The following is a 16339-nucleotide window of genomic DNA, read 5'->3' as shown; positions in this document are numbered from 1 at the left end:
ATAGAAAATGAATAAATACAAAAAAAAAAAAAGGTGAAATGAAGCGGTTAAATAAATTTACAGAAGCCCCACCCTGACTCTCATTAGTAGGACAGGTGAGTGCGCACCTGTACACTGACTTCCGTGGTGCGCCACACAGGGGCGGAGTTAGGAAATTTGGGGCCCTAGGCCTATGAATTGAGAAGACAACACATAAAACAGACCCATTATACAGATAGAGAAATGTTAATAGAATAGACAAACATTATTTGTTCTAGGTTTTGTCCCTTTTCTTCTTGTTTTCCTCTCTATGTTTTGTACTCAGCTGACTTTTCATGAGAGCTAGAAATTATTTTGTAATCATGTTATCTATATGTAGTTAGGTAACCATTTTACAAACTACTTGTTTTACTACTGCTTGAGTAATTTGTTGGAGGACTACCTTCTACTCTTCTTTAAGTAAAAGTAAGAGTAAAGAATTATACTGCCAATATTTTCTGGCAGTTCAGAGTATACCTTAAAACAGTTAATATCTCTTTAATGGGTGGCTTTTTAATATTCCACATGGGTTCATTACCAAACTGTTTGGATATAAAAAAAAGTACATATTTTTGTCCTTACAGATTGTATTCTTTCTAATCTAACAATCTAACTTAAAAAAAAAACACAGTGAATTATAACCATTAGATATATTTTTTAAATTAGTTACTTTTTTCCTTCCTTGCTTCAAGCAAACATGATTCTTATTTTTTTTCAGCTCGGCATAGTTGAAGCTATTTTGGAGAAATCCTGAGATTCTGAGTCCGAGCCCCACTCCCACAGACTGCCACTCTGGGTCTGAGTATAATTTTCATTTAATTAATAATTGTTGTCCTTATTTCATCCTTTATTTAATTAATTTATTTTATCCCAGAGGTTTATTTCCGTTTTAAGAGTGGTTTTGTGAAGCGAAAGAAATCCCATTCCCGGCTGGGTTTACCCTGGATTCTGGATTCTCTCCTAGAAGGGAGATGGCGAGCCAACCGTTTGAACATCTGGATTCGGACTCAAGAGGAGGATTTGGACTGAAGGTGACCTTTTCCTGGCATTCATCTTCCTGTCGGAGTGGTAGGACTAAAAAGAAAAACTCAGAGATTAAAGGGGAAAACCTTTTTTAGCTGATTTGGAACAGCTCTGTGGTTTAACATTATTTTGTGTTATTAACGTGTGTTGCTACTAATTTAGTTTGCAGTGTACTTTTAAATTCTCAGATTGTTTCTAGTGTTGTCACGGGTTCCTGTACCTTATTGGGTTTTAAATAAGAATAATAAAGTATATTTTTAATTGTAAAAGAATGTAAAAATAAAATATATTTTGTACAGTAGTTCTGTTTGATCATTTTAAGCCAGACCTACCTATGTACTTTTAATTGGGAGACCCTATGCTGCTTGATATTTTTAGAGGTCTACCAGTTCCTTTAGGGCCACGTCCTCTTTCACAATCCGGGTTCTTTCCCCACGTTACTTTGTGTTGTTTGAACCAGTGAAATTGCACATTCCACTGTTTAATCGCTGTTTGGAGCTGAATAATGCAGAACTAAAGTGTGGTTTCTTAGTATGAACACTTGATGGCGCTCTGCTATCATCACCTCTGTAAACAGAAAGCTTGTGACATTGTATGTTTAGAGTAAACAGTTCAGAAGGCTAATCACCAGAGATGGCAAAAGTACTCACTTTCCGTACTTGAGTAAAAGTACAGATACTTGTGTTAACAAATACTCTGGTAAAAGTGGAAGTACTGATTAAACTTCTTTACTCAAGTAAAAGTAACAAAGTACAGGCTTGTAAATTTACTTAAAGTATAAAAGTAAAAGTAGAAACCACTTTTTTCATGCCGTTGCCTACATTTTAAATGGATGTCTGCCAATAGGACTAGATCTCCGTTGTGTTCATTTTCAATCATCTCGTCGTCCATGCTACTATGCTAACGCCACCGCCACCAAGCTGCAATGATTTGCCGCCAATGAATACCGCCGAATCTGTCGATTCATCGTGTAGTGGTGCGTCAAATGCAACGTAGATTCCATCCAATTAGATTGAATTTGTTATTGATGACGTGAAAAATAATAATGGTAACTCCATTGAAATGATTCAAAACTAAAGTAACGAGCCAATTTTCTAAAATGTAAGGAGTAGAAAGTACAGATATTTGTGTAAAAATGTAAGGAGTAGAAGTAAAAAGTCGCCATAAAAATAAGTAGTAAAGTAAAGTAAAAATATCAGAAAAATCTACTTGAGTACAGTAACGAAGTATTTTGACTTCGTTACTTCCCATCTCTGCTAATCACTAATGGTGAACTTGTGTTCCTGACACTACCAGCAATGACTGTAGAAGGTATTGCTGTTCACCAGCCTTAGAAAGAATATAAAGGGGAAGTTGAAGGATGCAAATGATCAGCAAAAACATTGCATAACACCTGTCAATCATGGTGGGTTGACAATTTGGGAAGTAAACACCTTGCAGTCTCTGAGTGTCTACTAACTTGTTCTTACAACAAGACAAATGTCAAGCTGTTTGTGTAACAGCTGGAGCATGACTGAAATGGGGTCAGAGAACAGGAAACTGACCGTAAACACGAAGCAAATCTACCACAGAATGTCTGAAAAAAGGAGAGGATCAGTTTTGTGATAATAACTGAAATAGAAACTAACTTTGCTTTCCAGTTAACATGCAGCTAACTTATCTGGAACATGTAATGTGCAAAAAATGACTCATACATTTTCTGTCTGGTCCTTCCTGCTCAGCACTCCAGCAAGTTTGCCCCAAGGCGACTCTTAGTCATTATTGTTGTATGAAGATACTTTTCTTTGGAAGTATCGATGCGGCTTACTTTATACATAGATCGGAAAATAAAAGCAGTTTCCTGAATGGGAAAAGTGAAAATGAATTTAAATTCTGTTGTATTTGTTATAGGGCTGCGCAGTGGTGCAGTTTGTGGCCCTTTTGTCTTACAGCAAAAAGGTCTTGGATTTAATTTCTGGACTAGGATCTTTAGCAGAGTTTGCATGTTTCTCTGTGAGTGCATGGGTCCAAAAACATGACTAGTTCAGCTGGTAGCACTAAATTGCCCTTAGGTGTGTGTGCCTAGTTGTTTGTCTCTGTGTTGCCTTTTGATGGACTGGAAACCTGTTCTGGAATTACATGGTCATGGTTTTTTCCAAAACTGCTCTTGATAGACACCAGCTTCCCTTGAACCTGATGAATATGTAGTAAAGGATGGATCATGGAAATGTGTGAATGATCTCTGTGTATGGCGGATTTATACATGTTAACCCGTAGAAATAGAGTAAATCTATTCCCACTCTTAAGGAGATATTTACCTAAGAACCCAAGAATTTTTCTATAAAAAAAAACAGTTTTCATATGAAAATAAATTCATGCAAAGTGACTCATAGACATGCATTAACTTCAGAGGTTGGCAGGAACTAGTTTGATTTACTCAATTACAGTTACTGAATAATTTTTACAGTAGTTTTACTGCCCTGAACTTTTTACTTTTTACCCTTACTTGAGTAATATCACTATTTTGCTTAAGTAAATTGTTTGCCTACTTCATTGAATAACAAACAAGCTTTTGCGTTGTTTTTAAGTGCTCCAGAAAAAGCCACACTGTTGATGTTTATGTCAACGTCTTCTTTTATTTGCTCCTACCATGACATTTCAAGGTCATTTTAGTTTACAGGAAGAAGTAAGTATTGTCATTAAAGTTACTTGTTTAAAAAAGTTTTATGTTATAAATAGTAAATTGGTATTTTTATGACTTGATTTACTTATTTTTGTTGTTTTATTATAATTTATATAAAAAAAATAGAATTCTGAAATCTGACGTTAAAGTCAGAATTCTGAGATTAAAGTCAATTCTGAGAAAAAAAAGTCAGAATTCTGAGATTAAAGTCAGAATTCTGAGAAAAAAGTCAGAATTCTGAGATTAAAGTCAGAATTCTGAAAAAAAAGTCAGAATTCTGAGATTAAAGTCAGAATTCTGAGAAAAAAGTCAGAATTCTGAGGAAAAAAAACTCAATTCTCAGATTAAAGTCAGTATTTTGAGATTAAAGTTAGAATTCTGGGAATTATTAGAAAAAGTCAGAATTCTGACTTTTTTCCCATGTTAAACTGAAGTAAAATAAAAAAATTGGTTAACTTTTTTTTTTCAGTGGCCCTAATCCTCTTCCGTATACCTCTTTAAATACTCTACCCAATGCAAATCTATTCGATAGAATGCAAGGAGTTATACTCATGATGGGAATATTTTACATTCACAAAACAAATACATGAGGACCAAGCCAAGCGTCAACATTTTTCTTAAAGAACTTTTGTTTGTATTTTCAATCACTTCAATTTATAAAGAAGAAAAATGGTATAAAACTATACACATTTGTAAATTACCGTAAACTCAATGTAAACCCCTAGCTATTATAATTTTATGTTTATCTTATTTATTTGTTTGTTTGTTTCCCTTGTTTTATTTTTATTTATTTTTTTACCTTCTATGTCTCGTTTTTCTTAAAGTTATGTCACCAACTGTTGTATATCTGTGCTTGATTTTTGAGTTATTCTGTAATGTTACACGGAATTGCCAATAAAACATTAAAAAAATAAAATAATAAAAAAATAAAAAATAAAAATAAAAAAAAAGAATGCAAGGAGTAATTTCCGGTTTTATTTTGAAATCCTCACCGGATGTAGATCTTTTTTTTTTGACTACTTGTTTCGTCAAAACGCAGCCAGAGATAGTTTTAGAGACGTAGCGAGACCTCTAGGAGCTTTTCTTTTTTCCCCTCCATGCTCTCCAAAGTTTAGAAACTAATTTATCTACCGGAGGAAAGCATCGTTTTCCTACATTTATTAATTTAAAGTCAGCTTTGTCTTCTTTTTCGTAGAACATCTTTCGGTTTTGGAACAAAACCATCCGTAGAGAGAGGATCCACGAGTCTAACTTTGGTGAGTTTACTTTTTAAGGAGCAGTTTTTCCTCATTCTTTCAAGCTACGTGTTTCTAAACAAACAGCTGCTTAAGTTTAACCCTGACAAAACAAACTTTTAATAGCTAGCAGGAGTTATTCTAAACGGCAACTAGCCTTTTCAGCTAGCTGCTTGTTGTAAACTGTGAACATTGTTAGCATTAACATTTTAAAACTTCAGCTTTAGGATAAATTTAAACACCTGTCTAGACTTTTAGCTCTTTGCATTAACCTCCCACTTGTTTTCTGTCACCTTTATTTAAAAAAAAAAAGTTTAATCTCTCAGTTTTTTAACCAGCTCACACTTTTTGTTGGTTTTCATTTCAACACTTTTGCTTTTGATCCAGAGTAACTGGAAATGATGATCCGACCCTTTAATTACAGGCTGCATAAAACACTCCTTTGGGTTGAGATGAATTTGCAAAGACTTTTAAATTCACCACGGGTCCTTTAAGTAGCCTGTGGCGATGGCTGAACTTGACTTCATCAATTGTGTCCCCTTCAGTGGTTCTGGTTGACACCACTGGTCTGTCTCATTCAAACTGACCAGCTGGCATTTCTTTGTTCAGCAGCACAAACTGATTAGCATGCAGCATCCCACTACCACTGCATCTGCCCCGGCAGACGCTGCTTTTGTTCCCCATTTATAACTTGGATCTCTGCCCTTTTTGTCCCAACTGTCCCTGTCATATCAAAAGCCCATAGACATGTCAACCCATCGGAGAAATGCTTTAATTTACTTCAATTCACTTTATTTCTATAGCTCCAATTCACAACACATGTCATCTCAAGGCTCTACAGCTCACCAGATCATCAAGTCAGATTGATTCTTTCTATCTAAGTAAAACCAGTTGATTGCATTGACTCTTCAGCAATCCCTCACACTAAGCATGCTTGTAGTGACAGTGGAGAGGAAAAACTCCCTTTGAACAGGAAGAAACCTCCAGCAGAACCAGGCTCAGTGTGAGCGGCCATCTGCTGAGGCCGACTGGGGTTCAAGGAGACAGATCCTTTGCTGCATGTCTCTCCCCCTCTCTTATACCCCGTTTCATGGCAGCCTATTCCTCTCCAAACAACAAGCAACTGGCTTTAACTAAAAAATAAAAAATAAAGATTTTAAACTCTTAATTTTAATGAAACGCGCACCCGTGAAGAACCTAGCAACTGAACTGTGGGCGCATCATGCAAAAAAAAAAAAAAAAAAAAAAAACACAAACAAAACAAAATATGCATTTTTTAAGCATTGTTTTGGTTGAAACACTGACTTAAAGGAATAGTACACCCAAAACATGATTAGCCTTCATTTTCTACTCACCCCCATGCTGAACAACACTCTGGAGTACTTTTTTGATATCTCAAATGCATCTGGAGATCTGGGAGGCTTCTTGCTGTCTGCTGACATTCAAATAATGGAGGTCTATGGCGCCCGAGGCAGAAAGGTCCATAAAAGTCCACAAAAAACGTGTCAATATTCCTCCATACTGCTCGTCCAATGTATTCCAAGTGTCCTGAGTGGGTAGCATCCAGAATTTACTCGAAACTAAGTCATTTAGAATGTTTTTAGAGCATAAACAGTAGTTTATAGGATTTCCTAAAAGCGCGTTCACGACGCTACGGAAACCGTGGCAGACCAAACCAGCGCATTCAGCTCGACAAAGAACTCATGCTCTTCCTCAACACTGAAGTCCTCAGACATTTTTCTTTCGTTGTTTCTTTCTTTGCACAGGTAAACAGCACATTTCTTCTTCTACGCTTGCATTATCGGCAGAGCAGACGCTGAATGCGCACTTTCATCTGGTTTGGTCTGCCGCAGTTTCCATAGACTTGTGAACGCGCTTTTAGGAAATCCTATACACTACTGTTTATGCTCTAAAAACATTCTAAATGACTTCGTTTCGAGTAAATTCTGGATGCTACCCACTCAGGACACTTGGAATACATTGGACGAGCAGTATGGAGGAATATTGACACGTTTTTTGTGGACTTTTATGGACCTTTCTGTCTCGGGCACCATAGACCTCCATTATTTGAATGCCAGCAGACAGCAAGAAGCCTCCCAGATCTCCAGATGCATTTGAGATATCAAAAAAGTACTCCAGAGTGTTGTTCAGCATGGGGGTGAGTAGAAAATGAAGGCTAATCATGTTTTGGGTGTACTATTCCTTTAACTCGGAATATTACATGCACATATGATTATAGCTATATAGAGAATATAAAATACAAACCTACCTGGTTTGGCGGCAGATTTAGTCATCTGAGCCGTCAAAGCGTGCGCTGCAGCTGCACGATTTGACCCCGAGCAAAAAGAACAGGAGCAGCCAGCTTTTTTAGCAGCCTTTTACCCCGTGGTGTAAAAACAATATCATAGGGTAAAAAAATGCTTGCTGCATAATCAGGTGTCCCTGCTTAGACTGATGATCCTCAAACCCATTTATAAGCCAATCTCTTTTTGACACCAAACAAACTCATTTTCTCTCTGCTCGCTAGCTTTATCCGTCAACATTCCAGGTTGATTGGCAGGACCGGGAAGCAACAGGAAGTTCCAAACGTCACAACCTGTGACCGGAAGTTAGTAGCCGCCATATTGTGCACCTAGTTGAAGAAAATATCAAATGTCTTTCAGATTTGGAAATTATATTTTTCAAATGCAGCTTACTGTCCAGCTATATTTTATATCCCAGTTTAGAAATTCTATCATCATTCTCATCAGAGCATGTGAGCAGAGCGGAAGAAATATGGCGGAGCGTAGAGCGGTTTTCAATTCAAAGGTTAGAGCGAGGATTTCGCTCTGCTCCAGTTCGCTCCAACTTCATTTAAATTCCTGTTTGACCTAAAACCTAGGCCAATGCCTATGCTGTAGTCTGTGCCTATAATCTGTTATAGTCTACACTATATTGCCAAAAGTATTTGCTCACCCATCCAAATTATTGGAATCAGGTGTTCCAATCACTTCCATGGCCACAGGTGTATAAATTCAAGCACCTAGGCATGCAGACTGTTTTTACAAACATTTGTGAAAGAATGGGTCGCTCTCAGGAGCTCAGTGAATTCCAGCGTGGAACTGTGATAGGATGCCACCTGTGCAACAAATCCAGTCGTGAAATTTCCTCGCTCCTAAATATTCCACAGTCAACTGTCAGCTGTATTATAAGAAAATGGAAGTGTTTGGGAACGACAGCAACTCAGCCACGAAGAGGTAGGCCACGTAAACTGACGGAGCGGGGTCAGCGGATGCTGACGCGCATAGTGCGAAGAGGTCGCCAACTTTCTGCAGAGTCAATCCCTACAGACCTCCAAACTTCATGTGGCCTTCAGATTAGCTCAAGAACAGTGCGCAGAGAGCTTCATGGAATGGGTTTCCATGGTCGAGCAGCTGCATCCAAGCCATACATCACCAAGTGCAATGCAAAGCGTCGGATGCGGTGGTGTAAAGCACGCCGCCACTGGACTCTAGAGCAGTGGAGACGCGTTCTCTGGAGTGACGAATCACGCTTCTCCATCTGGCAATCTGATGGACGGGTCTGGGTTTGGCGGTTGCCAGGAGAACGGTACTTGTCTGACTGCATTGTGCCAAGTGTAAAGTTTGGTGGAGGGGGGATTATGGTGTGAGGTTGTTTTTCAGGAGCTGGGCTTGGCCCCTTAGTTCCAGTGAAAGGAACTCTGAATGCTTCAGCATACCAAGACATTTTGGACAATTCCATGCTCCCAACTTTGTGGGAACAGTTTGGAGCTGGCCCCTTCCTCTTCCAACATGACTGTGCACCAGTGCACAAAGCAAGGTCCATAAAGACATGGATGACAGAGTCTGGTGTGGATGAACTTGACTGGCCTGCACAGAGTCCTGACCTCAACCCGATAGAACACCTTTGGGATGAATTAGAGCGGAGACTGAGAGCCAGGCCTTCTCGTCCAACATCAGTGTGCGACCTCACAAATGCGCTTCTGGAAGAATGGTCAAAAATTCCCATAAACACACTCCTAAACCTTGTGGACAGCCTTCCCAGAAGAGTTGAAGCTGTTCTAGCTGCAAAGGGTGGACCGACGTCATATTGAACCCTATGGATTAGGAACGGGATGTCACTTAAGCTCATATGTGAGTCAAGGCAGGTGAGCAAATACTTTTGGCAATATAGTGTATGTTTCAACTTTACCACGGAATCGCTGAGACGAGGATTGCATATTGTTTGATAAAAAGTGGGATAAAATATCATAAAAAAAATACAATAAATATTAGGGGTGGAACGGTTCACAAAATCCACGGTTCGGTTCACGGTTTCGTGGTCACGGTTTTCGGTTCGGTATATGTTGATTGTTAGCCTGACATGTTGGTCGTGTTGCTGTTAGCATAAACAAAACGTGTTGCACAATGCTTGCACACTGTTTTTATCCACAACTTTCTTTCCGCCGTCATCGTAGGTCACTCTAAATGCAAAGTGGTCCCATACAGCAGACCTATAAAGTGCTGCTGGCGCGTCTTCCAACTCCTGTTCTTTCCCACTCGCCATACCCACACAATTCTCCACAACTACTGATTTTTTTCTGCTACACCCGGCTACGCTGCTTTGCTTCTTCTTCTTCTTGTTTACTACTGGTGGTTGGCTTTGGTCGCAGTACCGCCACCTTCTGCTCTGGAGTGTAAACGCTTCGCCTATGAGAAAAAGGAGCAGCGCATGAACCGAACGAAACACACGCGAATCGAACCGAGACAGTCGAACCGAACGGTTCGGACGGTTTTCATAAACCGTTCCATCCCTAATATATATACTTAATACAGAGTGGGTTTACATAAAATGATTGTTGTGGTAAGAGCCTGTTTTTGAAAATGGATCGCATACATGCATTATATGCTGTTATCTAATTTGCAATGGGATGCAAAGTGACCTTTTTTAATGTAGTCTAGTAAAATAAATTAATAGTTAAATAGGAAACAAAGGGCAACATGAATGGAGCGAGGTGTTACGTTCACAGCTGGGAAGCGATAATTGAACAGTCATTTAAATAAGACAATAGACATTAACTCAAACGCCGTGTGTCCCAGGGACCTGGCATAATGACAGGAAGGAAAAATGTCAGAAAATGCCTTCTCCTGAAAATTTGAGCGATCGTGGAGCGATTTCCCCAGATCAGCAGGAAATTTAAGGTGAGCGCGAAGCGGATTTTGAGCTGAGTGTCCTGGCGCAACTTTAAGCGACGGAGCAAATGGCTGATTATCCACCTGACTGGGGAGCGGGAATTGCGCAGCGCTCCGCTCACATGCTCTGCTTCTCATTCATTACAGTTCTCATTACATTTTGCGGTTTGTCATATTTTGGCCAAATCGCTTCCTGGATTTAATAGTGAGGCCTGGTGAAAAAGCACAGATTATGGGATGAATAAATATTACTTTTTTTCTTACTACATAAAATGACCGTTTTAGAATGTGGATCCAAAGAAATTCTTAAAACATTTATCTGTTTAATGTTTTAAAGTGGGTTTACATGACGCGCATCCGGTCAGGATTGTTTTGGATGACTCAGCTTTTTAGCGGCGTAGTCATGCAGATAATTGATCCGGGGGCTGAAGCTCCATTCTGCCAAGTTGTTTGCTGCCTCTATGGATAAATAATTTAGAGGATGAAACCTTCCACCGCGTTACATCTGTCGAGTTGGCTGTTACAGAGTCCTAAAATAAGCTTTTTATTTATTTTTTCCTTTGCAGATGTTGAAATTTGATGCTCAGCAACTACAAAAAAGCAGGCTGGCTGCAGGGTTAAACGCAGGTTCTCCCCTGGTGCTTTTACAGGAGTGTGTAGTTTATTTACATTTTGAACTCTATATATATATATATATATATATATATATATATATATTTGCAGTCAATCAATTGATTAACACTTATTTATTACAACTGGTTGCTTTTTTAAATTTAACTTGGTTGAAATTTCTGGTAAATTTAGCCAGGGGCGCCACCAGTAATTTGGTGCCCAATAAAAGACAATTCATAACCCAAAAAATTCAGAAAGTCAAGTAGGGGTGTAAATCACGATTCAATTCAGTATCGATTTCTTGACCCAACGATTCGATTATTTTAGATACTCAAGAATACACCATCTTCTTTTTTCTCCTTCATGTCTGTCTTGTTTACCGTTTACGCGACTGTGTGTGTGCACGCGGAAAGAGGGTAGTGGCTAAAGGAAGCGAGGTAGGAGGGCAAAATAGGTTTAGCGCCACCGCAGCACAGGAGTCAGAATTACGTCCAGGAGCAAGTGGATAAAAAGAGACCAGAGGGAACAAAAACATGAATAGATACTCTTGCAGGCGTATTGATTCATTGGATCGTCTGCTGTTGGATCGATACAAAACGATTATCATTTACACCCCTAAAGTCAAGACAAATTAATGCAATAAAACACTGAAGTGAAACATCTACATGCTTGTTGTTAGCTCAGATAAAAAAAAAAAAAAAGTATTAAAATCACAGCTCTGACTTAAAAAAAATGCTTATGTGATGTTGAATGGATCGAGACATGATGTCCCGCATGTGCTCAATTGGATTCAGGTCTGGGGAACAGGCGGCCCAGTCCATAGCTTCATTGCCTTCATCTTACAGGAACTGCTGACTTTCTCCAGCCACATGAGGTCTAGCATTGTCCTGCATTAGGAGGAACCCAGGGCCAACGGCACCAGCATATGGTCTCAAAAGGGGTCTGAGGATTTCATCTCGGTACCTAATGACATTTCTTTTAGGGGTGTGCAAAATAATCGTCATGATGATGCATCGTGATTCTAATTTTCATGATCTACTGCATCGATTCTTGACGCCAAGTATCGATTATTAATTTAAAAAAACGAATAAAATTGCATGAATGGTTGGCGAACATCAGCCAAAAACAAGTGTAATACAACTTCCAGTCCAGTAGATGTTGCTGCGGATGTGTTGACGCACGCTGCCTTGTGTCACAAGCATTTCCGGCCGCGGGATACTGCGCCGAGGCATTCAAAAACAAAACATGGAGAAGAAAATATTGCAATGCATCGCAATAATTCAAGTATCGTGATGCATCATGATAGAATCGCATCGTGGCCTATGAATCGTGATTCGAATCGAATCGTGACTTCTTTGGCAATACCCACCCCTAATTTCTTTGGAGGGCTGTGTGGGCCTTCATAGAAATGCCACCCACACCATTAGACCCACTAACACACCGGTCAAGCAGAAAGATGTTGCAGGCAGCAGATCGCTCTCCACTGTGTATGCTGACTCTGTCACATGTGCCTAGTGTGAACCTGCTTGGCAATCCTGGTGTTCTCTGTGAAATGCCAAACATCCGGCATGGTGTTGGGTTGTGAGCATAACCCCATCTGTGGAAATGGGACCCTCATACCATCCTCATGGAGTCGGTTTATAACTGCTTGTGCAGACACATGCACATTGGTGGCCTGCTGAGGGTAATTTTGCAGGGCTATGGCAGTGCTCCTCCTGTTCCCCTCCACATCTCCTTGTGCACTGGCCTGTTTCCTGGTAGTGCCTCCTTCTTGCCGCAGATCTCATTGATGTGTCATCCTGGATAAGCTGCACTACCTGATCATTTGTGTGGGTTGTAGAGTCTGTTTCATGCTACCATGAGTTTGGAAACAACACTACCAAAAAGTGACCAAAACATCAGCCAGAAATTATAGGTACTGAGAAGTGGTTTGTGGCCTTCACCTGCGGAACTTCTCCTTTATTGAGTGTGCTTTGCTAATTGCTAATATTTACCACCTATTGTCTATTCAGTTTGCACATTAACATGGGAAATTGTCAGTCAGTTGCTTCCTAAGTTGACAATTTGATTTCAGAGAAGATTGATTTAATTGGAGTTATATTGTCTTGTTTACATGTTTAATTTTTACTTTTTTAGCAGCTTATATGTCTGGAGTTTATAGGATGACTCCTGAACTTGAATGGTGCTTCTAGTTGGAAGAAACATGCCGTCAAATTGGAGACTGACTGAAATAGGGCTGCAACAATTAATTTGATTAATCAGAATTAATCGAGTCTTAATTATAATTATCAACCAATTAACTAATTGATTATTCATTAACTGGAGCACACTATAAAACTAGCCATTATAAATTAGAAAAACCCACATCAGTATTGTACTAAAAATGTAAAAAAAACTTGCATTTAAGATAAAATAAAAAACTCTGTTCCAGAACTGGCTTCACCTGGTTTAAATTCTGTCTAAAACCTTTAAGGATGCTTTTTGCAATCTGATTATTAATCAATTAATTGAAGGATTAACGGATAAACAAAGTAATCATTAGTTTTAGTATTAGACTGAAAAGTTTTTTTTTTAAATGCCAGTGTTGATACAGATTATTGACATCAGTCTCATTCCTGAATATGTGCTGCTGATTTTTATTTTTTTAAATATTTTTATAATGATACTGCTTTTCTTCCTGCATAATAAAAATAATAAATGTTACACAAGTCTCCATTTAAACAAAACAGGAACGTTAATAGAAAAAAAAATAATTTACTAGTGGATAGGAATTGGTAGGCGGACTAACGCATTCACATATTGTCTGCTCTTTCAAGCTGGGCACCGTTTCATTCACAACACCTGTCCCATCAACCAGGAATCAGAATCAGAAATAATTTATTAATGCCAGGGTTAAATTACTTTCGTTACATTACTCCATCTGTAATAGAGAGACTATAGGACCAGTTTGATAGAACACAATCCATATAATATATATAATTAAGATCAGGCCCGAAATCTAGGTGTAGTGCTGGATTCAGACTTGAACCTCCAAAAGCATTTAAAGACAATTACAAGGTCTGCTTTCTATCACCTGAAGAACATTTCCAGGATTAAAGGACTAATGTCTCAGCATGATCTGGAAAAACTAATCCATGCGTTTATTTTTAGTCGAATTTATTACTGCAACAGTGTTTTCACAGGTCTGCCTAAAAAGTGGATCAGACAGCTGCAGCTGATCCAGAACGCTGCTGCCCGTGTCCTCACTAAGACTAAGAAAGTAGAGCACATCACCCCAGTTCTAAAGTCCTTCCACTGGCTCCCTGTATCTCAGAGAATAGACTTTAAAATACTTCTGTTAGTCTATAAATCTCTGAATGGCTTAGCACCTAAATACATCACAGACTTGCTATCAGTGTATCAACCCTCCAGACCACTCAGGTCTTCTGGCTCCAGCCTGCTCTACATACCTAGAACCAGAACTAAACATGGAGAAGCAGCATTTAGTTCCTATGCTCCACTTATCTGGAACAAACTTCCAGAAAACTGTAAAAGTGCGGAAAGCCTGAGTTCCTTTAAATCAAGACTAAAAACACATTTGTTTAGGATTGCCTTCCACTGTTCTAGTTAAACAGTTCAACTAAAACATCATTAGTATTTTCTTTAGTCAAACTGATTTTAATATTCTTTTTTTGTTTCTGCTTTTTTTTTTTTTTTTTTTTTCCTACTTGGCTTGATTCTGTTTTATTTTCCTATATTTTAATCATGTAAAGCACTTTGCATTGTCTTTGTACTGAATTGTGCCATACAAATAAATTAACCTTGCATTGCCTTAAGTGGTCCCCGCTCCATCTTAGTTTGGAGGACCTTGGCCTGGAAAACGTTGGAACACCCCTGATCTACTGGGTACGAATGGGGGTCCAATTGAGATCTATTTAAACATTTTTTCTTCTAGAAATGATTAAACATTAATTTAAAGAAAGTAATATGAGTAAAATACCAGCTAATGACTTCTACAGTGGGTAGAAACCCAGAAAACTCTGTCTGAATAAAAACAGTTCTTCTCTCTGATATACCAGAGTATTTGTGCCTAAAAATCGACTGACTGATATAGTGAAAGTCGTGACCATGAAGATATTGTTTGGACTCTTGCTTCAACTTTTAAGCTTTGCAAACATGAACATCTTTGACTCCTTAAGTTGAGAAATCTCCAGAAGAAGCAGCTAGTCTTTTTTTATTTTTTTCTGATAGCAGAATTTGACCCATTAGCCAGCAGTGTAGCTTGCTTGTTCATCCTCTGTGGGTCACAACATCATGAATAAGCTTTAGGAGTGAATGCTGAGATTGTTTCTTTTCATTTACTTGACACAAAGCATTTTTTACATCAATACCAGCGTGAGGCTAAGTGAGTCACCCTGCTGCAGACGCAATCGGCCTCCATTTTACACCTAACAACCCTACTCAGTGTGCTGGGGAGAATACATGCATTGTTGCTCCGAGTACAAAGACCATGTCGGCGTATGGGGGTGTATTGTAGCAGAGAGAGCTGCCGCATTTTACATGAATGTGTTTTGGTTTTATTATTCTGAATGTGTGTTCAGTTAATGATTGGCTTTAAGGGCATTTCTGTTATTTTTGTCTCTAGATAATTTCTGCTGATGGAGCTGCTCTGACATTGTTTGAAGCTGTAAGTGAAAGTGGGAAAGTCGTCGAACGTCCCGCCTCAGAACGTCGCACAGATGTTTTCATTGGGTCAGGAAAACTTCTCCTCCACTGCTTCCACCAAAGGACCAGTCCGATATGGAGAGCTCATCGTGCTGGGGTAAGAGGTTTGATGCTAATATGGGGCTGTTCATAAACTCCAATTATAGGCATAAAAATCAGGAAACATGTGTCCCAATTATGCAAACTGGCACCTCTCGGATCATTATCTATACACTGGAAAAAGGATAAAAAAATAAGTAGAAATGTCTTAAATTAAGTGTATTTACGCTTAATTTGAGTAGGTAAATGAGATAGTTTGCCAGTGGAATGAGTATTTTTGCTCTTAAAATAAGAAAATTAGATAAAATGCACCTCAAATAAGACAATGCAATTGTGTTTTCTTATTGTAAGTGTAAATTGTATTGTTCAACTGGCAAAATCTCTCTTTTACCTACTAAATCCAAGAACAAATACACTTATTTTAAGAAAAAACAGCTTATCTAGATTTCGATTTTTTTCCAGTGTAACTAATACGTTAGCGGTGATTTAATGAATTTAGTGTAATTATGTAAAAAAAAAAAAAAATCATAATAATTTTTCATTGCAATCATGGAGTCTGGGAGCGGCCATTTTTGCCCAAATATAGTAGCCCCTCCCTCCTGCCATCTTCCGGCAGTGATGTCACGGTGCGGTAAGCGTAGCGCCATTCTCCCCGCTTTCCAAGCTAAATCAATGGGAACTACTAGACACATCTGCAATCAACAACAATTATTCAAGATTTCCAGAGGACTTCACCATTGAAATTCACCAGAGCTATAGTGAAACTGACAAATGCCCAAGTGCATGGCAGCTGGATGCTGGAATACATCGGGTACCTTTGCGATTCCTGATCCTCCACGGACGGGTTGGTCGTTGGATTGCCAACTTGAGGAGGG

General features: G+C 38.8%; 1 protein-coding gene across 1 annotated transcript in view; it reads left to right on the top strand.

Annotated features, from left to right (window-relative positions):
• Positions 1-4717: 4717 nt before the first annotated feature.
• Positions 4718-16339, top strand: part of LOC119778671 (E3 ubiquitin-protein ligase pellino homolog 1-like) — a 28208-nt gene continuing 16586 nt past the window's right edge. Inside the window, exons 1-2 of the mRNA XM_038278021.1 lie at positions 4718-4959; positions 15346-15522. Coding sequence (XP_038133949.1) covers positions 15440-15522 — 83 coding nt within the window. The 5' untranslated portion in view covers positions 4718-4959; positions 15346-15439. The remainder of the gene's footprint in view (positions 4960-15345; positions 15523-16339) is intronic.

This window comes from Cyprinodon tularosa, unplaced genomic scaffold (assembly GCF_016077235.1).
Source record: "Cyprinodon tularosa strain WSP-4 unplaced genomic scaffold, ASM1607723v1 ctg137, whole genome shotgun sequence".
NCBI lineage: Eukaryota > Metazoa > Chordata > Actinopteri > Cyprinodontiformes > Cyprinodontidae > Cyprinodon > Cyprinodon tularosa.
Note: the sequence above shows the minus strand (reverse complement) of the source record. Positions and strands in the feature narration are given on the sequence as shown.